Here is a 25,019-nt window from a genome sequence, read left to right as displayed (position 1 = left end):
GTACCTCTGAACTTCAATTTTCTCACCTGTAAAATGGCAACAATAGAACGTGTCCATTGTGAGGATTAAATGAGATCATATGTGCCAGGTGCACATAACTGGGCTATTTTTTTTTTTTTGGGGGGGGGGGTGACAGGGTCTCACTATGTTGCTCAGGCTGGAGTGCCGTGGTGCGATCTCAGCTCACTGTAACCTCTGCCTCCTGGGCTCAAACGATCCTCCCACCTCAGCCTCCCGAGTAGCTGGGACCACAGGCGCCCACCATTACACCTAGTGTAATTTTTTGTATTTTTGGTAGAGATGGGGTTTCACCATGTTGCTCAGGCTGGTGTCAAACTCCTGAGCTCAATGATTCATCTGCCTTGGCCTCCCGAAGTTCTGGGATTACAGGTATGAACCACTGCGTACAGCCAAGCTGGGCTGTTACCATAGTAGCTTTGCCATGGTTCTCATCACCCTGCCTTGTAACAGCAAAGCTACTTGTCTTTCTTCTTCCCTAACTCCTAACTCCCCAGGGCACTTTCTCTAGTTTTCTCACTTTTCTTTCTATATTTATCCATTGCTATTTAAAAGAAATATACATCTAAAGGAATATATAGGATGGTTTAAAGAATAACACCTACAACCGGGCATCCTGGCTTACGTCCATAATCCCAGCACTTTGGGAGGCTGAGGCGGTACGACTGCTTCAACCCAGGAGTTCAAGACCAGCCTGGGCAACACGGTAAGGCCCTATCTCTCCAAAGGGAAAAACAAAAATTAGCTGGACGAGGTGACATCTGCCTGTAGCCCCAGCTACTCGGGAGGCTGGAGTGGAAGAATCACTTGAGGCCGGGGGTTAAGGCTGCAGTGAGCCAGGATCATGCCACTGCACTCCAGCCTGGGTGACAGAGTGAGACCCTGTCTCGAGAAGAAAAAAACAAAGAGAGAAAAGAAGAACACCTGTGTACACTTTCTTTCCTTCTGAAATGGGGTCTCACTATGTTGCCCAGGCTGAATGTGGTTGCAGTTCACAGGCTCTATCATACATCACTTCAGCCTCAAACTCGAGGGCTCAAGTGAACCTCTCGCCTCAGCCTCCTGAGTAGCTGGAACTGTAGGTGTGTGCCACGGTGCCCGGCTGCACATGCTTAAGAAACAGACATGTTTTGAAGCCCTTTGTGCCTCTCTCCAATCCCATCCCCATCCCCCTCTCCAGAAATAACTCCCTTCCTGAACAGTTTCCTGGATTTTCTCCTTACCAAATACAGATGAATCGCCACAACGATTCTTCGCCATTGATCTTTGCCATTTGATCTATAAAGATCAAATATTGATCTTTATAGGAACTCAATAAATGTTGGATAAATGAAGGAATGACTGTCCTAACAGAACTTGAATCAAAACTGGGATTTTGACTTACTAGCTTTTTAACCTTGGACAAGCCTCTTTCAGCCTCAGTTTCCTCATCTGTAAAAAGAGAGCACAGATCCAATGCTCTCTGGGTTCCCTTCCAGCACAGGTCTACGATTAGCCAAGATGTTTCCTGAAGCCTGGACTTGGCATACAGGGACCGTAGCAAGCCACTGATGGACGGTATCAGAGCTTCCCCACGGGTGTGCTGCAGCTGCTGGTGGGCTCCAAATGGTAACGTGTCCCAAAGTATCAACCCTCAGTGCTTGGAGCAGCAGAATCTGAGGGCTGGCTACATCCAACCACAAACCTCTTTATACCCCATGTGTGTGACAAGTATCTTTTCCTGTCATTTTCTCTGTGTACTAACAGGAAGGAGGTTGAGAAGCATTCAATTAGATTATTGGCTCGGGGTTGAGTGGGAGGCTGGATTTAGCCTATAAACCCACAACAATTTGTGGACACCCTTTTCTCCCTGTTGCCCCTACCTGCCCCATTTCAGAGGCCCACTGACCTACCGTCTAAGATGATATATCAGTGTTTTCTGGTCTACAAAGCCACCTAGGAAGAGGAGATGGTGGACAGAAATATCTTGATGCAAGAGGGAGGAAGGAAGCCTTGGAGGAAGTGTAAGCTTCAAGGCCCCACTCTGTGTAGAGGAGCCCTCATCCAGGCTTCCCCACAGCGGAGGCTGAGGCAGGAATATGCCCCCAAACGCGGCCCTGGAGGGCTGTGTCCAGGGCTCCCTGCAGGGTGGCTGAGACTCCCCCCAGCCATCCAGCCCAGCTGCCTGGGCCCGGCCACAGCTGCTGGCAAGGAGTCTCCAGGTCTAAAATTAGCTCCGCTCTCCACCCAGGCAGCTCCATCATGCACTCTGGCAGACAGGGGCCCTGCGGTGAGGTAATGACTGGGGCCTGTCTGCCCAGCCTCGGGACAACACAGGGTTAGGAGAAGCAGCACAGAGCATTTCCCACTTTCCCACCGTGGCCAGCCTCAGCTGGGTGCTGGAGAAGCCACGAGAAGCACGAGTGACTGGGTGTGGGCAGCTGGACTTCTGCTTTGCCTCTGGTTTTCCTCCATGTCTGCATCCCTGGCGTCCACCCTGCCGTATCCTAAGGCTCACCAAGGAAAGGAAAGCAAACCTCCGCGGAGAGGTTGATGTGCTAGCTTTTCAACTTGCTGCCATGGCATTGTGAGGTCAGGGCCATTCTTCCCACTACACAGAGCGCCACGGGGATGCTCGTCACCTTCGCTGACCTAAGACAGTGACCCTGGGAGGAAGAACCCAGAGTTCCACCACTCTTCTCTGGAGGGGAAGTCTGCCTCCTCGAGGGGCACCTCTAGCATGAGCTCCCTCCTTCCCCGAGGCATGGCCGTGACTCACTAACTCCCACCTCTCCTTCCCTCAGCTTCGGATGGTCTTTGTGGGAGCTGCCAAAATAAGCAGCCAATTCCATGGCCAGTCCCTGGGCAGAAATCCCTCCCAGCCCTGGCTAAGCACACAGCAGGGTTTCTGTGTTGGCTGCCGAGCGGGCAGGGAGAGATCGAGGCAAGGCTGAGAGGGACTGGTGCAGTCCTTGGCCTGGAAGGGCAGAGGAAGAGGCTGTGACAAAGATGACCACGGTCACCAGGGCCTGGGGAAGGGCCCCCAAGTCCCTGCGCCTCTCCAGCAAAAGGCTCCCCAGAGATGTCTAAGGACCATCATCCATGACCCATGCAACTGCACCCCTCCTCACAGCCCCCACCTATGGAGCCTACCCTCTGATTCTCAGGTGAAAGGAGGAAGGGTGAGGAAGAGCTGCGGTCCCAGGGATAAGGCTGGGCCTGGGTCCCACTCCCCGTCCTGCTTGAACGAGAAGACGAGGTCACCAATAGGAACCAGGCATCTCCCCAGGGATCCTTTCCATAGTCTTTCTCCAGCCACGGCCAACTCAGAACCCCCAGTGCTGAGGCAAATGCCATTTTCTTTGAGAATAATGTCAGAGTCAGGCCAGTGTGGTGGCTCAAGCCTGTAATCCCAGCACTTTGGGAGGCCGAGACAGGCGGATCATGAGGTCAGGAGATCGAGACCATCCTGGCTAACACGGTGAAACCCCGTCTCTACTAAAAAAATACAAAAAACTAGCTGGGCGAGGTGGCGGGCGCCTGTAGTTCCAGCTACTCAGGAGGCTGAGGCAGGAGAATGGCGTAAACCCAGGAGGCGGAGCTTGCAGTGAGCTGAGATGCGGCCACTGCACTCCAGCCCGGGCAACAGAGCGAGACTCCGTCTCAAAAAAAAAAAAAAAAAAGAGAGAGAGCATAATGTCAGAGTCAGGGGGCCCTCAAGAACCGTGCTGTCAAGCCTTCTGTATTTACAGAAAAGGAAACTGAGGTCCAGGGGGTGCAGAGCTGGCCTGCTCAAAGTCACAGAACCAGTTCCCACAGAGCCAAGACTGGACCCCACACAGCCTGAATCCCACAAGAGTATTCTTACCCTAACCATACGCTTAAGAGAAAAAGGACTGATTTTTTTTTTTAATCGGTCAGTTCTGAATAGAACTCCCCATCCTGGTTGCTGCTGGTAACAAACTCCAGGATCCACTGCACTTGGACATGAGCAAAAACGAGAGACAAATCGCCCCACCACGGAAGGCCTCAGCTGAACACGGTGTTCCCCCCCAGCCTAAATACTCCATGATTCTACAACGTGGCTTCTGCCGTCCTCCTGCTACGGCAGGTCTCAGTTATCACAATTCACCAGTGACTCTCCCTGTTCCTTGGCCACATGTGGTTTCTTCCCAGGTATCACTCTTCTGGACTTTTTACCTGCACCTGACACGGTTGGTCAACTTCCCCCTTATCACGCGTCCTTAGAAGTAAGATCCCCTTGGCCGGGCGTGGTGGCTCAAACCTGTAATCCCAGCACTTTGGGAGGCTGAGACGGGCGGATCACGAGGTCAGGAGATCGAGACCATCCTGGCTGACACGGTGAAACCCCGTCTCTACTAAAAAAATACAAAAAACTAGCCTGGCATGGTGGCGGGCGCCTGTAGTCCCAGCTACTCGGGAGGCTGAGGCAGGAGAATGGCGTGAACCCGGGAGGTGGAGCTTGCAGTGAGCTGAGATCCAGCCACTGCACTCCAGCCTGGGTGACAGAGCAAGACTCCGTCTCAAAAAAAAAAAAAAAAAAAAAAAAAAAAAAAAAGAAGTAAGATCACCTCCCCCATATTTCCCTAACTTCACTGTTTCTCTTCTTGGCTAACTGTAGGAAACCAAAGGTCCCGTAAGTATATCCCCTTGTCCTGCCGATGACCAGATTCAAAGTCCCACTGCCCCTACCCAGTTTGGCAGTCCAAGAACAGCTCAGGGAAGGGATCTGGGCAGAGTGGGACGGTGATGCCATCAAAGCCACAGCCATCACCGAACATGGTGGCACGTGCTTGTAACCCAGCTACTCTGGCGGCTGAGGTCGGATGATGGCTTGAGCCCAGGAGTTTGACACCAGCCTGGGCAACATGGTGAGACCCTGTTTAATTAAAAAACAAACAAACAAACAAACAAACAAACAAAAAAGCCACAGCCAAGAAACAAAATACCTTCAGCAACAGTTAAGTCACCCCAGAGAGACTGTAAGTTGTCTCCTGTGGCCTGCTGAGCTTCTGAACTCTGCTACGTCCCCTACCTGGAGCTGAGTCAGAAGCCTTGATTCCTTCAGGAGTTAATAGATTTGTCTGTGCCAGCTCCCTCCTGCCTTCGCTTCCCCTCTCTATAAAGGAGGCTATCACCTCTGTCTTCCCAGGGAACTCCAGGATTCATCATGCTCGGTGGGTGTCATTTTCCACTTCCATTGTCCATACGGACACCGTCCCAGATGGGTGGAAAAGGACCAAACTTCCTTCAGGGAGAAGAGCGGTAGCAACCTCTGATCCTAAAGGTAACCACAGCTGTGACTTCCCAAAGTTCTATGCGAAAACAAGGTGCTATTGTTTGCCTGCCCTTCCACCCCTTCCTTCACAAGACTGGTTCATGAAAACACTGCCGGCTGGAGAAAGTGTTCACCACCCTGGAACTTTCCAAACCTTCTCAGAGATACAAAGAATCAGAAAAAGATAGAAAAACTCTTTCTTAAGGATTTTTTTCCCTTTGAAAAAAGCTGCTAGAAGAATCACCACTGAAAATATCACAATACATTTCTATATCCCAGAAACTGAACTTCCCTATTCTTTTTTGTATTAACAAGTACCTTGGGTAGTTTATACCCATTTCTTTTTCTCAAAATGGTAAATGTTGACTTCCAATTTGATAGCTCTTGCTTCAATCGATAAATACTTCCCCAAAAAAGACAGGTGGCATTTCGTAAGCAACCTAATTAAAGCTTTACTGCTGTAGAATTTTCTTCATGCAAATATTTTTTTCAATTTTCATGCATCAAAGCAAAATTGAATTCCTATTCAACAAGCTAAATCAAGCTTGAATATTATTTTTTTAACCTTCTCTGTGTAATCTTTTTTTTTTTTTTTTAAGACAGAGTGTCACTCTGCCACCCAGGCTGGAGTGCAGTGGTGCGAACACGGTTCACGGCAGCCTTGATCTCCTGGGCTCATGCAATCCTCCCACCTCAGCCTCCCAAGTAGCTGGGAACACAGGCTTGAGCCACCATGCCCGGCTAACTTTTAAATTTTTTGTAGAGATGGGGTCTTGCCATGTTGCCCAGGCTGCTCTAAAACTCCTAGGTGCAAGCAATATGCCCACAGCGGTCTCTGAAAGTGCTGGGATCGCAGGCGTGAACCACTGTGCCCACTCTAATCTTCCAAACACGTTCTGAACCTATTTGTTGCTACCTCTCTGCAAGTTTTCTTTAATCTGTCACCCATTTCGCTTTTTACCCTCACATTGCCAACAATGGACTTCCATTTGCTAAGCAGAACTAGGATGATGAAAATATCTGTCCTCGTCAACTTGTATATTTCTACACAGAGAGACGAATAACGGAGAAGACAACAACGTCTTCAATACATCATGAATCTGTCTACCAAAGGGCTTCAGCATTTGTGTGTTCCAGGATTCTTCTGATTTAAAACCAACTTCAGGCCGGGCGCGGTGGCTCAAGCCTGTAATCCCAGCACTTTGGGAGGCCGAGACGAGTGGATCACGAGGTCAGGAGATCGAGACCATCCTGGCAAACACGGTGAAACCCCGTCTCTACTAAAAATACAAAAAACTAGCCGGGCGAGGTGGCGGGCGCCTGTAGTCCCAGCTACTCGGGAGGCTGAGGCAGGAGAATGGCGGGAACCCGGGAGGCGGAGCTTGCAGTGAGCTGAGATCCGGCCACTGCACTGCAGCCCGGGCGACAGAGAGAGACTCCGTCTCAAAAAAAAAAATAAATAAAATAAAATAAAATAAACTTCATCTATTCATTATTTCCCATCCCTTCTCAATTCAAGAAAGTGAGATGGGAAGTCATGACTCCATTTGCCTGTTATTGAAGAAGCTGTGCGCTGGGATGGGCTCTGTTTCTCAGGGTGGGAGTGTGCGACAAAGGAACCTGCTGGATGAAGAATGTCAAGCCCTGGCCTTTCTCTAGCAATGTGAGAATTCAATTCAACATCAGCAATAGCTTCTTTGCAGGTTACTCTCCACCATCAACGCCAATGCAGGGTGTCAATGCATGGATCACCCCTAAAGGCAGCTGAGTTGGGAACATGTATGATCCACCCCCAACTGAGTGGCAATAACTTCAGCGAGCTCACTGGCAAGGAAAAAATAGATCAACAGACTTGAGGTTGGTCTATATGTGTCATAATATACTATCAGATTGCTAGGGCGGTTAGAAAAAGGACTGGGCCAGGCGCGGTGGCTCACGCCTGTAATCCCAGCACTTTGGGAGGCCAAGGCGGGCAGATCACGAGGTCAGGAAATCGAGACCCGGTCTCTACTAAAAATGCAAAAAATTAGCTGGGCGTGGCGGCGGGCGCCTGTAGTCCCAGCTACTTGGGAGGCTGAGGCAGGAGAATGGCGTGAACCCAGGAGGCGGAGCTCACAGTGAGCTGAGATCGCGCCACTGCACTCCAGACTGGGCGACTGAGCGAGACTCTGTCTCAAAAAAAAAAAAAAAAGAAAAAGAAAGGACCTTCCCTGACCTCGTGAAATGCAGACATTAAAAGGAGGCAACCTCAGCAAACAAAAAGGTAACGAGTGAAGGCGGAGGGTGGGTGGCATGATGTGGTGTAAACAATCGTCTAGGCACCAGGAGTCCTACAAACTGCTATAGGGGCAGGTTGATTAAAGCTCTCCAGGCTTTAAATTCTTCACTGGTAAAATCAGGAGGCTGGGTAAATAGATAACATTTTAAGGGGCAGCTCAAGTCAATCTGTAGTGACTGCCTGGTGAGCAATGTTGAGATGATGCTGAGACTGCACCTGAGCTCAGTAAAATAATTCCACGTTCTGTTGGAGATGTCTACCATGGGCCCAGAATAAGAAACGCAGGTATAATCCATCTCAGAAATTAAAATCTCTGAACTTCTGCTTTACTTTTGGTTTTCTTCCATGTCTGCACCCATGGGGTCCACCCTGTCCTAGGATTCTTTGATATGTGAAAGTCAGCATGCTAAAACCAATCAAAACAGAGACAGAGGGTCTTTAAAAGCTAAGTTATAATAAACAATAGCACCTAACATCTACTGCATGCATCTTCAAATCAACATTCAATTCTGGGCACATACTAGGCGCTCAGATAAGCATTTATTTATGTATTTATTTATTTATTTTTTATGAGGCAGAGCCTTGCTCTGTCACCCAGGCTGGGGTGCAGTGGTGTGATCATAGCTCACTATAGCCTCCAACTCCTATGCTCAAGTGATCCACCTGCCTCAGCCTCCCAAGCATTAATAACTAGGATTATAGGTGCACACCACCATGCCCAGCTAATTTTTCTTTATTTTATATTTTGGTAGAGATGGGGGTCTTGCTATGTTGCCCAGGCTGGTCTTGAACTTCCGGCCTCAAGGTATTCTCTTACCTCGGCTTCTAAAAGCCCTGGGATTACAGATGTGAGCCACTGTGCCCAGCCACCAGCTAACCTTTATCAAACACTATGTATTATTTCACTTAATCGTCACAACAAAAAAATGGTAATGAGACAGGTACCATTAATAGTCCCATTTTACAGAGAAGAAACTGGGGCATATTGAGGCTCAATAATATGCTCACTGAGGCACAGCTTACCAAGGACAGGAGCCAGGGTGCAAAGTCAGGTAGTCTGACTTCAAAGCTTCTCACCACTATGTCACGATAAAGGAAGGGAGAAATGGAGGAGCCAAGACAGCAGCAGATGGCCTGGAGGGCACAACAGCAATGCCAGAAGTTAAGGCGGCAAGGATGGCCATGTCCATATGGAAGAAACACAGGCACAGCGAAGCCTGCGCCGACTCGATTCTAAGTGAACTGCCTGCCTCTTCCAAGCATTCCATCAATGCTGTGGAGAGAGTGAAGCAAACTGTCCTAACCAGATACTCTGGAGCCACCTTTGGCTTCTCTAACAACCTAGCTGGGATACACAAGACCAACCCAGATGAAGTAGGAACGAAAGAAAGTCAGTGCTCAATTGTAAGTTTCAGAAGTTAGGTGCAACAGAAGTTCCAAAAAGAACGAGGTCAGCTGGTTCTAAAATAAAATAGTTGAGGAAGGCTTCAGGGAAGAGATGAGAGAAAAGGATAAGCAGAGTTTTGAAAGGCAAGCAGAGGGATGTCACGAGACTGGAGAACAGCAGGCACAGGGCGAAGGGGAGGCACGGCAGAGCCCAAGGGAAGAGCAAGCCCAGGGAGGAGACCCCACCTCCGGTTCTCCCGGACAGGAAGTGAGGTGAAGCTACTGCTGTCTGGATGGCTGCTTCCAGATGGATGACTTAAACACTTTTCTGCATCTCCCAGCAGCAGGGCTCTTCCTGGCTCTCTTTCTCCCACCTAACATCTGTCCCCTGCAACTAGAGGAAGGAGATTTAATCAGGAGAATATTCCCAAGTCATCAGACTCCAAGAACTTACCACATACCAGGCACTGGGTAAAGCTTCAGGCAGAGTTCTTAACTGGGGATCCACAGATAGGGGTCAGAGGCCTGTGTACCTCCTCCCAAAATAGTATGCAAAATATATAGGAGATGGGCAGACTTCTGGGGAGAGGGTACACCGTTTCTTCATCAGATTCCTTGTTTCTTTTCTCTCTTCTCTTCCCTTCTTTTTTCTTTCTTTTTAGATAGGATCTCACTCTGTCACCCAGGCTGGAGTACAGTGGTGAGATCACAGCTCATTGCAGCCTCAAACTCCTGGGATCAAGTGATCCTCCCACCTCAGCCTCCTGATTTTTTTGAGACAAGGTCTCCCTCTGTCACCCAGGCTGGAGTGCAGTGGTGCAGTCCTGGCTCACTGCAACCTCTGCCTCCCAGGCTCAAGTGATCTTGAGACTCCCGAGTAGCTGGGACTACAGTAGTGCCACCACTCCCGGCTAATTCTTCTATTTTTTTGGAGAGACAGGGTTCCACCATGTTGCCCAAGCTGATCTTGAACTTCTGGACTCAAGCGATCTGCCACCTCGGCATCCCAAAATGCTGGGATTACAGGTGTGTGCCACCATGCTTGGTCGGGGCTAATTTTTAAATTTTATGTAGAGACAGGGTCTTGCTATGTTGTCCATGCTGGTCTCAAAACTCCTGGGCTCAAACCATCCTCCTACCTTAATCTCTCAAAGTGCTGGGATTACAGGCGTGAGCCACCATGCCTGGCCTCTTCATCAGATTCTTACAGATGTATGTGATCTACAAAAGGTTAAAAATCTCTCCACAGAGAGGGGGAAATGCCCAGGTCCAGTACTCTAGAAATTCTCAATCTCACGGGGGAAGACAAACACAGACAAAAATAACCCTGATGCAAGGCTGACTTTGGTAAGTGCACTAAAAAAGTGCACTAACGGAGGTGTGGAAAGAAATGTTGTGAGGGAGGGGACGGGGTTAATTCCAGTCTGGCCTTCTACAATAGGACATCCCCCATCCCCCCATACTGGTTTTGGGATCTGGGTTTGTGATGAAGAAGAAACAGCCACGATCATTTTCTACCCAGCCCAGACAGTCTTTAGCCAGTACTTCTTTCTCAAGCACTCCTGGTAGAAAACTCTAAGTCTGAGGCTGACTCTATTCCTGCCAGCGAGGTGAAGGAGGACATTGTTTTCAGGACAACAGGATTAGGAAGGAGACGCTTATCCTGAAAACCAGCAACGACTCCGCTCTACAATTTTTTCCTCTTCTACCCAGCTCCCATGCTCCAGATTCCTGAGGTCTCTGTAATCCTTTTGGTGTCATGTCCTCCAGCCCTCAGTTATCTGTCTTAGGAGTTATCTGTCTGGGAGAGCCCCCTCAGCCTCCAAGCTAGTGCGATTATTGCTTCTTTTTCTTCCCAGATAGCATCACCATCTCAAATCCCGACCTGTTTACATGATTATCCTGCCTCTTCCTCACCAGAAATGCACGCTCTGTGATGGCAAGCTCTTTCAACTTCTTCTTCCCCATGATCTCCCTAACACCCAGAGCATGGCCTGGCAAATAACAAGGGCTCAGTGAACACCCTCTGAATGAATAAGCGTCTGCCTCCCTACCCTTCGCATTCTTCTGTAGGACCACCACGGTTCCAGAGAGGAAAGTACAGGGACAAATGAAGGCATTTTTTTCTCAGGAGACCATTTCTGAGGTGCTGGGTGCACAAGACAACCCTTATTTAGGTGATCGTGGCAGGGTACAGCCAGAGAACCATGTAGGACACCCGTAACTTTGTTCTCCATCAACCCTACTGCCCAACTCTGTCACGCCCTGCCTTGACATGTCTCAGCTTTCATCTGCCACTCCTTCCAGCTAGGCACTCACCACCCACCCTCTGGGTCACTGCAGTAACCACCTCACTTCATCCCAGCCATCCTGCAAACTTCCAACAGCCTAATCAACCTACAGACACAAGTTCCTGGGATGTAGAAGGGGTTGGTAAGTATTTAAAGGCAGTGGGGTGGCTCACGCCTGTAATCTCAGCACTTTGGGAGGCTGAGGAAAGAGGATTGCTTGAGCCCAGGAGTTCAAGACCAGTCTGGGCAACACAGTGAGGCCCATGTTTACAAAAAGTTTAAAAATTAGCTGGGCGTAGTGTGTATGCCTGTGGTCCTAGCTACGCGGGAGGCCAAGGCAGGAGGATTGCTTAAGCTGAAGAAGTCGAGGCTGCAGTGAACCACTGGACTCCAGCCTGGGTGAAAAAGCAAGATCCTGTATCAAAAAAAAAAAGTGTTTGAACAATTAAAGTACAAATCAGTGGATGAAAAAAAGAAAACACTCCCTCCATAACAAATTCCTGCTTTAAACAATTTGTGTTGGCTAGACACAGTCACAGTGGCTTATGCCTGTAATCCCAGTGGTTTTGCAGACAGAGGCAAAAATGTTGCTTGAGTGCAGGAGTTTGAACCAGCCTAGGCAACACAGTGAGACCCTATCTCTACAAAGAAAATGTTAAAATTAGCAGGCATGGGCCAGGCGCGGTGGCTCACACCTGTAGTCCCAGCACTTTGGGAGGCCGAGGCGAGTGGATCACCAGGTCAGGAGATCGAGACCATCCTGGCTAACACAGTGAAACCCCGTCTCTACTAAAAATAATACAAAAAACTAGCCGGGCGAGGTGGCGGCACCTGTAGTCCCAGCTACTCAGGAGGCTGAGGCAGGAGAATGGTGTGAACCCGGGAGGCGGAGCTTGCAGTGAGCTGAGATCGCGCCACTGCACTCCAGCCTGGGCGACAGAGCCAGACTCCGTCTCAATAAATTAAATAAATAAATAAATAAATAAATAAATAAATAAATAAAATTAGCAGGCATGGTGGCATGCACCAGCAGTCCTGCCTACTTGGGAGGCTGAGGTGGGGTGATTGTTTGAGTCCACGAGTTTGAGACTGCAGTGAGCCCTCATCATGCCACCAAACTCTAGACTGGGCAACAGACTGAGGCATTATCTCTAAAAATAAAAAACATCAGTTAATCAATAAAATAAATTTATGTTGCTTCCTACCAAGTCCAAACTCAGCAACCTGGCCCTCAGGTGAGTCCACAATTAGGTTGCAACTACCATTTCATCTTCATCTCCTTCAAGCCTCTGCACTATAGAACTTGTGTTCCCTACAAAAGTTTGTATCCCCCAGACTTTCCACTGAGCTTAAGCTATATTCCTCAAATGGAAATATTCACCTTTGCTTAGACACACACACACCCGCATAATAACAGCCTGCTGTCGCTGGAGGAGGTATTAGTAATTCAAGCCAGAGGACTTCCTTTTGGAAAATATCCACAGCAAAATATTAAAAACGCTAGATGAAGTATGACAAACTGCTGTTTTATTTACATAGTAAAGTCCTCCATAAGGTAAGAGAAATCTCCAGCAGCCAAAATATGAAGATGTAAAAATCAGAGCAGTAAGCAGATGCTAACATATTGACAGCTTCTTGCAACCAACAATTTTAGATAATTAAATAAATTTGTTTTAAATTTTTAAATGCAGAAGAACTATGGAGTTTATTTTTATTTATTACTATTATTATTATTATTATTTTGAGACAGTCTTGCTCTGTTGCCCAGACTGTAGTGCAGTGGTATAATCTCGGCTCACTGCATCCTCTGCCTCCCAGGTTCAAGTTATTCTCCTGCCTCAGCCTCCCAAGTAGCTGAGATTACAGGCATGTGCCACCATGCCTGGCTAATTTTTGTATTTTTAGTAGAGACGGGATTTCACCATATTGGCCAAGCTGGTCTTGAACTCATGACCTCAGGTGATCCACCCGCCTCGGCCTCCCAAAGTGCTAGGATTACAGGCGTGAGCCACCATGCCCAGCCTATTTATTCATTTTATTTATTTATTTATTTATTTATTGAGTCAGAGTCTCACTCTGTCACCCAGGTTGGAGTGCAGTGGCACAAAATCAGCTCACTGCAGCCTCCACCTCCTGGGTCAAGCAATTCTCCTGCCTCAACCTCCCGAGTAGCTCGGATTACAGGCGTGCACCACCACATACAGCTAATTTTTGTATTTTTAGTAGAGACAGGGTTTTGCCATGTTGGCCAGGCTGGTCTCGAACTACTGACCTCAAACTCTGCCTGCCTTGGCCTTCGAAAGTGCTATGATTACAGGCATGAGCCACCTCACTCAGCCACAATGTAGTGTTTAAAAACCCAACAAATTTGAAATAGAACAAAATAAAACTTACAGATATGAAAAATACAGTCACTACACCAGGTGCGGTGGCTCACGCCTGTAATCCCAGCACTGTGGGAGGCCGAGGCGGGCACATCACCTGAGGTCAGGACTTCAAGACCAGCCTGACCAACATGGCAAAACCCCATCTCTACTAAAAATACAAAACTTAGCTGGGCATGGTGGCACATGCCTGTAATCCCAGCTACTCAGGAGGCTGAGGCAGGAGAATTGCTTGAACCTGGGGGACACAGGTTAGAGTGAGCCGAGATCACGCCACTGCACTTCAGCCTGAGTGACAGAGCGAGACTCTTGTCTCAAAACAAAACAAGTCACTAAAATGAAAAAATGGGGTAGAGGTCTCTCCTAATTTCTCTACCCATTTTCTGTGCCTGTGCAATGTCCCCTGCCGTCTGCTGTTGGAAGTCATTCACCTGGGATGTGCGCCCCATCTCCACCGCCCTTTCCCAGGCCCTCTACTCAGCTGAAACGGAAAGAAAGGAGACCCGGGACAGAGAGGGCGTATTGCGCTGTGTGCCTGGTCCACGAGGGGATCCTCCACGTCCTCACTCCTCCTGCCCACCTTTGCTAAGAGGTGCTGGTGAACAGTCGGGACCAGCTGGCTGGTGAGGGAGGTGTGCGTGAGCACACGCTGCACACATTCATTTGAACCTGGGCTTGGCAGGCAGGGTGGAAAGGAGCGGATCAGAGGATCTGTAAGAAGATCTCAGCAGGGAGGCCTTTAATCTTTGAGGCAACTGCTTGTACGGAGACCATGTTGTCAGAGATGACCTTGGAGGCCAAAGCAGTCAGAACTACTGGGAGAGCTGCCATCTCTTGGTTCAGGCAACTGAGCCTTGAAAGACCAGTGCCAGAATGTCAAAGATACTCCTTTCTGACTGTCCCTTTCACCCCTTAGTGACATGGGCAAGTTCCAAATCTACTCCTGCAAGGAAGCATCTCACTCCAAAGATTATGGAACTGAAGCCCTCAAAAGGACAGGAAATTAGTTACAGGTAAACTGATTTCCTGGAAACAGGAAACCAGGCAAATCAGTCACAAGGCTAGGATGTACAAGGAGATAACTGGCCAGGCATGGTGGCTCATGCCTGTAATCTCAGCACTTTGGGAGGCTGAGGTGGGAGGATCCCTTGAGCCTAGGAGTTCAGGACCAGGCTGAGCAACATAGTGAGACTCCATCTCTAAAAAAAAAATTTTTTTTTAAATAAAGAAATAATGAGATAACTGCCAGGTGTTCCTGCCTTTTAGTCCCAGAAATCTCAGTGTGTACTCAGGGGCCCGCAGCAGAGTGACAGGTGATCGCTTACCAATTGCTGTGCTTCTGTGCCCTGGTACGGCCCCCAGATAGCTCTCATTCTCAGCAAAATCCTTGACTCCTAACCGGGCCCCCACCCCTAATAAAAATCTCTGCCTGGGATGGAAAGATGCAGGCATTGCTGAACATCATGGAGGAAAAAAGTGATTGAAGAATGTGTATTTGGTGGCAGGTGCTGGATATGGATGGCATAGTGATGCTGGGGTACTGGACACAGCTGTGTCATGGGCTGAGAAGTTTAAGAAGCACTGGCAAAAGGGCCAGTTGAGGAATGTGTCTATTTGCCCCCTCCTGCCCAGCCATTCTCTAATTCCTATCAGACTGAGAGGGAAGAGATGGGAACCAATATTCATCGAGCTCCTAATATGTGCTATGCTCATAAATCTCATTTAGTCATAAAGAAAGCTCTACAGGAAGAGCATTATGGTCCACTACCCAGACGAGGCTCCTGAGACTTAGAAAGGAATAAGTGCCTTCTACAAGGTCTCACCATTGGTGAGTCATAGAGCTTGAACTTGAACCTTGCCCTGTCTTCAAACTCCAGTTTTTCCAGGAATTATCGATGCTTTTCAGTCCACTCAGTCTGCCACACAAAGTGAATGCTCCATAAACATTTTGCTTTAAGTTTAGAATGAATCACTTCTGCAGCCATTCAAGGTTTGCAAAATAAATAAAGATTGCGAAATACACCACACTCAATTTCCTGAACATTGATACATAAAATCCTTGGTCGGCCTGGAATGTCATTTCTCTACTTCCACTCCCACCTCTCTCTATTCTCTTCCATTTGTGGGCCCTCTTCCTGGGTCACAGAATGTTAGCTGTGCAGAGTGAGACACACACGTATCCTCTGCTAGGGACCACAAGAACACAGTTTCAAAGAAGAAATGGGTGGAAGAGACAGACTAAGTCTATTCCCTGGGCAGGGATTCTCAGCTGCTAACAGAGGGGCTGGATCTCTAGTTTGTGACTTTATGCATCCAAAAGCCACAGACTGGCAGCGGCCACAGATCTTCATGTTGAGGTGTCCTTGCTGGTGTGAAACGCTTCCTCCCAGACCTTTGCAGGGATGGGTGCCCACATGACAAACCAGGTTTCTGGCCTTCCTAGCCAGTCTCTCAGTTGTTCTCTCGGTAGTGTCAAGGATGAGCCCAATTTTATTGAATTTGCCTTGTACAGTGTCACTGTTTTCAACAAAAGCGGCTCAGGCCCCAACACCCGTCAGTAAATTCTAAGCTTTTGGTAGTCATCTTTTACGGAAAGATAATTTATTTGTGGATGTAATTCAACTTTTCAGTACCTAAATAAGACCCTCAAAAAGGTCAGGGCAATACTTTTTTTGGCTTTTTAAGTTTTTAAATCCAGACTTTTTGTCTAAGGCATCCTGGAATCCAACATCTGCTTATCACACTTCATTTTTTCAACACTGTCTAGGTCAGAGTGGTGACATTTTAGGTGATTGTTCATTTCTTCTTCACACTTGTATGTATACCATAGCACTTTTGTTGACTGATTTTATGCCTTGATTTGGTCCAGGAAAAACTAAAATAGCTTACAATGAGCGTAGAATACAAGATGACATAAACTGGAAGTAGTTGGTTGTGGGGTGGGGAGATAAAACAAAGGTACAGTCGGCCGGACGTGGTGGCTCACGCCTGTAATCTCAGCACTTTGGGAGGCCGAGACCGGTGGATCACGAGGTCAGGAGATTGAGACCATCCTAGCTAACATGGTGAAACCCCATCTCTACTAAAAAATACAAAAAAACTAGCCGGGCCTAGTGGCAGGCGCCTGTAGTCCCAGCTACTCGGGAGGCTGAGGCAGGAGAATGGTGTGAACCCAGGAGGCGGAGCTTGCAGTGAGCCGAGATGGCGCCACCGCACTCCAGCCTGGGTGACTGAGCAAGACTCCGTCTCAAAAAAGAAAACAACTAAATAAATAAATAAATAAAATAAAATAAAGGTACAGTCATAAAATTAGTAGAAAAATACAGATCATAAAATCCTTTACACTTTTTTCCAGGTGAAGACAAAACTGAATCCTAAAGCTTCCTAGTAACCAACATGAAGGGAGCAATCAGAGTGATTATGCAACTTACATGACCAATAAAAATTAAAACAAATCGCTCAATAGAAGCACAGCTATTTCTAAAATCAAGACCAGAAGAAACATGTTTAGAGGGTTCTCATATGTGGATGAGCAGCAGTTCTCAATTCCACCCTGGCAGAGCACTGCTGGAGGATTTCAGAGACTATGTATCCTACAGCCTTTAGGCCCCTGGTCTTCCTTGGCCTTAGGTTATTTTATTCCTGATGCTGTGGTGCCTAAAGGCAAACAAGTACTTTCACGGGGGTTAATGTAGTCCAGATACACAGCTGTTGTCTAGTATAAGGAGCACGGATTATTTTTATCCTTATTTTATTTATTTATTTATTTACTTATTTAAGACACCGTCTTGCTGTCACCCAGGCTGGAGTGCAGTGGTGCAATCTTGGCTCACTGCAACCTCTGCTTCCCGGGTTCAAGCGATTCTTGTGCCTCAGCCTCCCGAATAGCTGGGACTACAGGCAGCGCACCACCACACCCAGTTAATTTTTGTAGTTATAGTAGAGACGGGCTTTCATCATGTTGGCCAGGCTGCTCTCGAACTCCTGACCTCAAGTGATCTGCCCACCTTTCGCTTCCCAAAGTGCTGGGATTACAGGTGTGAGCCACCACACCTGGCTGCATTATTTTTATAATCATAAAGAATGTCATTTTAAAATGAGGCCGAGCACAGTGGCTCACTCCTGTAATTGAGCCCAGGAGTTCCAGGCTGCAATAAGCTAAGATCACACCATTGTACTCTGGCTTGAGAGACTGAGTAAGACTCAGTCTCAAAAAATAGTTTCATTAATTTAATTTTAAAAATGGTTAATAAAAAGAGAACCACAATCTGTATTATTCCACTTATATAAAAGATTAAAATATGCTAAATTAATCTATGCTGACAGCAGTGATTCATAGCATCCCCCATTGGGGCATTGGGGTGCTGGTCATAGCGTCTCACCATTGGGGCACTGGGGTGCTGGTAATATTCTGTTTCTTCATCACGGTGCCCACAACACAGGTATTTTCAGTTTGTGAAAACTGCTCATCCAGCTTTCTGTACATATACTTGAATAAAAAGAGGGACCACAGGGACGATTTGCATGTTTATTTTCTTAAAAGTTGGTCAGTATTAGGCCTTTTGTAGTTATGAAATAAAGAACATGTTGAACATAAAAATAAATTATATACTAAAATATTACAAGCATACAAAGAATATTGATTTTTGCGTATCCAATGGATACTTCTAACATTCAAAGTAGCACTTGTTAACTTGAGTCTGTAAAAATGTCAAGATTTGTCATACTTTGCTCAGATATATAATACATGCAGCCCAGTGCCCTTTGGAACCACTATCCAACTATTCTCACCTCTTCCACTCACATTTTTGTATATCGGTTAACATGTAAATCTATTAATTATATGAATCACAAGGTCAAAGAATTGTCTGTCAACTCCAAATGTCTGGTTGGCCTAGTTGAGACCACATAATCTTTACATATCACGAAAAGTGCTTGTGGAAAATAAAAGCGTAGTTCTTGAGACTGGTGGAACGCTGCAGAGGAGAACTACACCGTGAGTGGCCAACTCCAGGAACAGCCTCTAGGACCCCTTCCAAAGCAAACTCTGCTATGTCGGCTACTCTGCTCTGCTCCATAAAGCGCAGCACTCGAGGGCAAGACCAGGCTCCATGGCCTGGAAAATTACTGCAGCGTACTTACCAGAAACCAGCACGGAAGCACTTTCAGAAGACCTTGTGCTACAAAGCAGTTATAACCACGCACAGCGTCTGAGCAACTCCCAGGACAGGGAGTGGCAGACAGCCCCAGCACCACCAGCAGGGGAATGGGACCTCAACTCAGACTGAGGGTCCCTGGGTAGCAGGCAGGGTAAAGATGGCAGATGCATTGCTGAGGTTCCACCGGCCACGTCAGCACAGGGACTGAGAGACCAGGGAAAAGAGAGACTCTAAATATGGGTAAGGTCACCTACTGTCAAAAACTGCATTCCTCGTATAGGCGATGCCCAAAGAAAACACGCTTATGATTAAAAAAAAAAAAACCATTGATGTCTTATCGCTTATCTTCCGTATTTGTATTCAAAGGCTATTGTTGTGTACATGTATTATGGTACAGGGAACAAGAATTCCTAGGTTCTATTATTGGATCAGTCCCTGATAAACACAGTATCTGCCAGTGGAAAATATCAGGTGCTTGGAAATTCAGAGCTGACACATTCACAACCAGAAGGTACTTATCTGAGCGCCTAGTGTGTGCCCAGAATTGAATGTTGATTTGAAGACATACATAGTAGCCTGATGACTGGAATATCAGCATAAAGAGAGGTAAACAGGACACGTCAAAAGGAGCTAAAGGTTCCCTGGGACAGAGAGGCAGCCCAGCCAGAGCGGCATGAGACACAGTCCCTGCCCACAGGAGCACACAAGGCAGTTGTGCTTGTTGCTTCACTGGGTTTCAACTCCATGCCACACTATCCCTCCTCTGCCCACACATCTGTCTCATGTGCTTCTCCCTCTCTCCCTGCCTGCATCTCAGATTACTGCTCTGCCCTGTATTACCTCTGTTACTGGAGGGTTTGTATCCTTTCCAAATCAGAATGGCTGTGGTGGCCAGAGCTGCAGTGACTGCTTCACACTGTGGATGTGCCTCCCTCAGCCCACTCAAGTCAGCCAGAAGTCACAAAGGCCAACCAGAGAGATGTGGTACAGATAGAGGCAGGGCAATGAAAGCCGCCAGTGACTTCCTGAGCTTCAGAATACTTTGGGATCCAGCAAGTAATCCTGGCACTTAAATGGGAGATCTAAAAGAGGCCAGTACATGCCATCCTTCTGTCTTGGATTTGAGCCCAAATATCATCCCTTGGCTCTGAGATATTTCATCTCTAGAAACCAATTTTTTTTTTTAAGTGAAGTCTTGCTCTGTCACTCAGACTGGAGTGCAGTGGTGCAATCTCAGCTCACTGCAACCTCTGCCTGCCGAATTAAGCAATTCTCCTGCCTCAGCCTCCCCGGTAGCTGGGATTACAGGTGTGCACCACCACGCCTGGGCATTTTTTTTATCTCTTTTAGTAGAGATGGGATTTTGCCATGTTGGCCAGGCTGGTCTCGAACTCCTGACCTCAAATGATCCACCCGCCTCGGCCTCCCAAAGTTCTGGGATTACAGGTGTGAGCCACCACCCCCGGCCTCCAGGCCAGAACTCTGCCTTCAGATAGAATCTTTGCTGATCCAATACGAACAAATGGGCGTGTAACTTGTTAAAACCTGCCTAATCGGAGAATCTTTAACTTCCAGCAACAATTTGTTCCCAGGGCTGCCTTTCAGCCAGTACATACCAGGATAGCCATACTACTTATTAAAACACTGAAATCCTTATGCATGTGTTAGAACAGTGGCTGCCCCAGGCCCTCTGAGTGTCCCACTGCCACCTGGACCCCTCCCCAGGACAGCTTCATGATCCAGCAGCTAAAGAGTTAATGTTGGGCTCAACAAGGGGAGCCCAACATTAACTGGTTCAGGACCCTGTCCCAGAACCACCATGCCACACGGAAAGTATTGTTACCCTTACCTGACCCATTCTACAATGCTACTGTATTCTAAAACTTTCAACCACTTTCTGCCAGCTACTGAATAAATACCACTCTTCAAGGTTTCTATTCAGCCTTCCACACATAGCATCATCCTCTATTCTCCTTATACCCTCTGTTTCGCCAAACTCAGCTGCTCAATATTCAAACACAAACTTTCCCCGACGCTGGGTCTTTGTTGACGTTACTCTTTCTGTCTGGAATAGCCTTTCTGTATCCACCAAAATCTAACCAGCTCTTCAAAATGTCCCCAAATGTCACCATTTCCATGAAATATTAGTTGGGAGAGCTGTGCCCCCATTTCGAGAGGTGTCACGGAAACATACGGGTCCTATGTTTGCAAAACTCAATGACTGCTTTATATGACAACTATTTTGATACAGGCACCTTAGCTTTCCCCCTAGATAAAGCTGTAGATGCTAGAAACCACGTCCTGGTCATCACACCTACATGGCCTGGCACAATCCCTGGCTCAAGGTATGCGCTAAGTAAATATCTGTGTAAATGAATGAGTGAACAGTCCTAATGCTTTTGTCTACTTTCTATTTGTTAAGGCTTTTGCTTGTTTTTCTCTGAAGCCACTCCAGTTGTGGTTGTATCTCCTTCTGCACATGGAGCCAAACTGTACATCACCCACATCTTAAACTACTGGGTTATTTCATGAAGATAAAGAAGGAAGTATGCTCCCCTGTCATTACTGGTAACCCTGGAGTTTGTGACTGCCATCTCTCCATACTCTTCTTCCAGCACCAGATCCAGCACAGGGACAGGCAAATGAAAGGTTCCTGGTAATGGGGGCTGGCCTTACAGATGACAGGGAGCTGTGGGTGGTGGAGTGAGTTGGCAGGGATTGCTAGAGAGGGGAGGCAGGGCGGCTTGCTGGAAAGCAGAGCCAACAAGCTGGTTCTGGTTGCTGTGGTTGAGGCCAGGGGTGCAGGCCTGGGAGGTGCAGTTTTACTACCCTGGTTCCTGTTGGTATCCAAGAGTGTGGAGGCTGGGAATGCTAGCAACCCCCTTTCCACCTCTCCTTTCCTAATGCCTCCTCCCCGGCTCTCCCTCCAAAGGAATAGCTCTGAGCTGGGAATGAAACCTACAGGAAAAGAGGGAACTTTGATGCAAGATGTCTGGGCTTCTATAACAACAAAAGGATGGGAGACAAGGAGGCAGAAACTACAGCTCCTGTCTAACTCTCATTCCACAGGGAAATCAAGAGTAGAATATAACAGGACAGCCCAGGACAAAAAGACACCCTGCACAATAGATGAATTTCAGGGTTCTAAGAGGAGAGAGGAAACAAGGTGCATCAGTGTGCAAGCTTAGCCTCCTGTTAAAATCCATGAGTAAGGAAACAGTTGATTCTGGAATAGAAGGCTGGGAAGAGTTTTTTGAATAATTGGTTTGGAAAAGAAAACAAAAAATAAGGAAACGCAGTCAGAGAGTTAAGATTCATCTGGGAGGGGAACCCAACAGACTCAAGAATTGATGGCTCGGAATGAGACAGCCAACAGGAGACAGAGGCAGAGGTCGAGCGCCAGGGTGTAAGATTATGACTGTGGCAAACGAGATCCACGCACAGCGTCTGAGCAACTCCCAGGACAGGGAGTGGCAGACAGCCCCAGCACCACCAGCAGGGGAATGGGACCTCAACTCAGACTGAGGGTCCCTGGGTAGCAGGCAGGGTAAAGATGGCACACCTGAGGTAAAAGAAACACACCTGAGGTAAAAGAAAAGTGAGGAGAGGGAGAAAGGGAGGTTACTGATTCCAAGGTCACAAAGCAACTGCTTTCCTCTCTGCTTTTAATTTGTGCACAAGATCCCACTGGTTAAACAAAATGATGGCTACATTGGGAACAGGTGTCGCCTCCCAGGCCCCCACCCACACACACTCCAAAGGAGCTCATCCATTTAGCCCTGAGTGGCCATGGCGGGGGAGAACAGACTCACTCTCTGTCTTTCAGAAGGAAGAACAAGGCCCAGAGGAGGAAGAATTCGCTATGGGCAGGCAGATTGTGCTCATCAGAGGAAAGCGCTCTGCCGTGTGGGGCCGTGGCCCGCGGTGGAAGCCGTGGCTTCCTGGTGATGTGCGGAGCTCTCTGGCCCTGGAAATGCTTGCGTGCAGATCAGTCTTAGTATCCAGACTGAAAGACTAAACCAAAGTCCTGATTTCCACCTGAGAAGCTGTCCTTTTTCCCTTGATTCCCCGCCTAGTTAGTGGCAGAGCCAGTCTCCTCCAACTCACAGCCGGAATTATTTCCATCACCACAGAAAGGTTAGGCCATAAATACACATTTCCAACCTGAACCAGCTCAGCGACTGTCCCTAGTAATTCTGTCCCTTTGGCCACAAGAGAAGGCACAGCACCACACCCAACTCTGGGTAGAAAGCTGACGATAGGTCAGAGTCAGAGTATCTTCTCAGCAACTTGCTCAGCCACTCTGTCTGGGTTTTCCCGAAGCGGGAGGGAAGTGAAGGCATGGGAGGCCATGTGCCAGAACTTTGAACCTCGGCTCCTCGTGCTTGGGTTGGGCACCTGGTAGTAATGGGCGTTTCTCCATTTATTTTCCCAACTATTCCAGGATCTTTTACAGCCCCTGACACTGAGTTTTACTTTGTTAGGCCCATCCAACGTGTTTCAGTACGTTGAAAACCACCTCGCACAGCCATACCTACTGATGTAAAAAGGCAGAGCCCATGCTCTCCTGTTTTCCTAGGAGGAAACTGAGGCACGGAAATACTAAGTGGCTTTGGCTAAGTTAGAAACAGAAGTAGGAATCTACCTGCTGCCCGGTCCACTGTGCTGTCCATCATCTCCTTAAACGGGGAAGTTTGCTAGATTGCTCAGGGTTCAGAAAAGTAGCAGAAGGGGCGGCCAGAACAGGAGCGAGAGGGCGCAGCGAGGAGGTGCGAGACTCAGAGGAACCGAGGCCGGGGCTGGGAGAGGAGTGACGCAGGGGAAGCGGGGAGGAAAGGGTATGGTAAAAAAGAACCCCCCTGGAAGATGCAGCAGGAGAGGAAACAGAGTGAGCCAAAGAGCAGGGGTAGGCAAAGTTCGGGCTGCGCGGACTGGAGCGCGCGCCTGGGCGTGGACGGCCGAGGGCATCCCGCACCCGAATCCCCAGCTCGCGCGTGGACCCCACGGACCTCCTCCCCGGGAGCCGCAAGCCCGGAGCGGCTGGAGGGGCCCGGACTCCGCCAGCGTCTCGGCGGAGAGGGGGAGCCTCCGTCCCGGTCGCTCTCCGAGGGGAGCTGCGAGGAGCCCCGAGGATGCCCCGGACCCACATGGCCGGCGGGCAGGCCCGGGCTCGGGGGTTCTGCGCTCGGCCCCGCGGCTTCCCCCGGCCGCAGCGCTCCCCGGGTCCGCGCGGGGCGACGCCGGGAACCTGGGGAGAAGCGGGCGGGAAATGGGTCCGGGGATGGGGTGAGACGAGGGTCCCCCCGACGCAGGAGCCGCCGCCGCCCAGCTCCGCGCCCGTCGCCCCCCTCGGCGCTACTTACTCCGGTTCAAGGGGTTCCCGCCGCCCTGGGCCGACGCCACCAGTTCCAGATACAGAGTCCAGAGCCCCACAGACACCGCGGCGAGCGCCAGCAGCAGCCGGAAGCGCCTCCGCAGCAGCTTCACCGGGCGCAGGAGGAGCTGCAGCCGCGCGGCCCGGGGGCTCCCCATGGCGCTGCTCCGAGGCGGCCGCCGCCAGCGCGGGCTCCAAACCCCCGAGCCGCCGCCCCCCGGCCGGGCCCCGCGCCCAGGGCGCCCCGCGTCCCGGCCCCGCGTCTCAGGGCTGCGCCGAGGCCGTCTCCCCCGGGCGCTCTGCAGCGGGGCGCGGGCTCATGCTCCGGGCGCCAGGGGTCTCCGGCTGCGCGGGCGCCCCGCAGGTCTCTCCGGGAGCGGAGCCCGGCTCCTCCTCCGCGCGCGTGTTCCGCGCCGGGCTCTCCTCCCCACGCCTCTCCCGTCGCCGGCTCGCGGCCGCCCTCACGCGCTGCCCGGAGGAGGCTTCCCCGGCGCCCGCCCCTGCCCACGCCTCCGCCAGCCGCGGCCCGGGCTCCGGACTCTGGGCGCTCGTGCTCGCCGCACCTGGCCCGCCCCGGCCGGCCCCGGCCCGCCCCGCCCCGGCCCGCCCCGGCACAGGTGGGCTCCGCCTCCGAGAAGCCGGGGACGCCGAGGCCGCTGTGGCTTCCCGAGGGGAGCGAGAGGTGGGGCCGGAGAACCGGTGCCTGGTGCCTCCGCCGACTGGGCACGGGTGGGATGAGGAGGGGCGGGTGCTGGTCTGGACTCTGGTGACCGAGGGAAACGTGGTCACCACCCAGACGCCTGACGGTGTGGCTTTCAGCAGAAGCGAAGCAGAGGCTGGTTTGGGCCGCG

General features: G+C 49.5%; 1 protein-coding gene across 3 annotated transcripts in view; it reads right to left on the bottom strand.

The window, feature by feature from the left end:
- The window catches only part of B4GALNT3 (beta-1,4-N-acetyl-galactosaminyltransferase 3), a 107,867-nt gene extending 83,139 nt beyond the window's left edge, over positions 1–24,728 (bottom strand). For 2 of the 3 annotated variants that reach the window (XR_004059734.1, XM_030939727.1), the window contains exon 1: positions 24,158–24,346. Coding sequence is in view for 2 of the 3 variants with exons in the window: in XM_030939727.1 (XP_030795587.1) it covers positions 24,158–24,326 (169 nt within the window). In the remaining variant the exon portion in view is untranslated. Of the gene's footprint in view, positions 1–24,157 lie in introns of all 3 variants that reach the window. The other variant, XM_030939728.1, reaches the window with a different exon arrangement.
- Between the last annotated feature and the right edge of the window lie 291 nt (positions 24,729–25,019).

The sequence above is a fragment of the Rhinopithecus roxellana genome, chromosome 10, assembly GCF_007565055.1.
Source record: "Rhinopithecus roxellana isolate Shanxi Qingling chromosome 10, ASM756505v1, whole genome shotgun sequence".
Taxonomy (NCBI): domain Eukaryota; kingdom Metazoa; phylum Chordata; class Mammalia; order Primates; family Cercopithecidae; genus Rhinopithecus; species Rhinopithecus roxellana.
The sequence above is the reverse complement of the archived record's forward strand: the minus strand, read 5'-3'. Positions and strand labels throughout refer to the sequence as shown.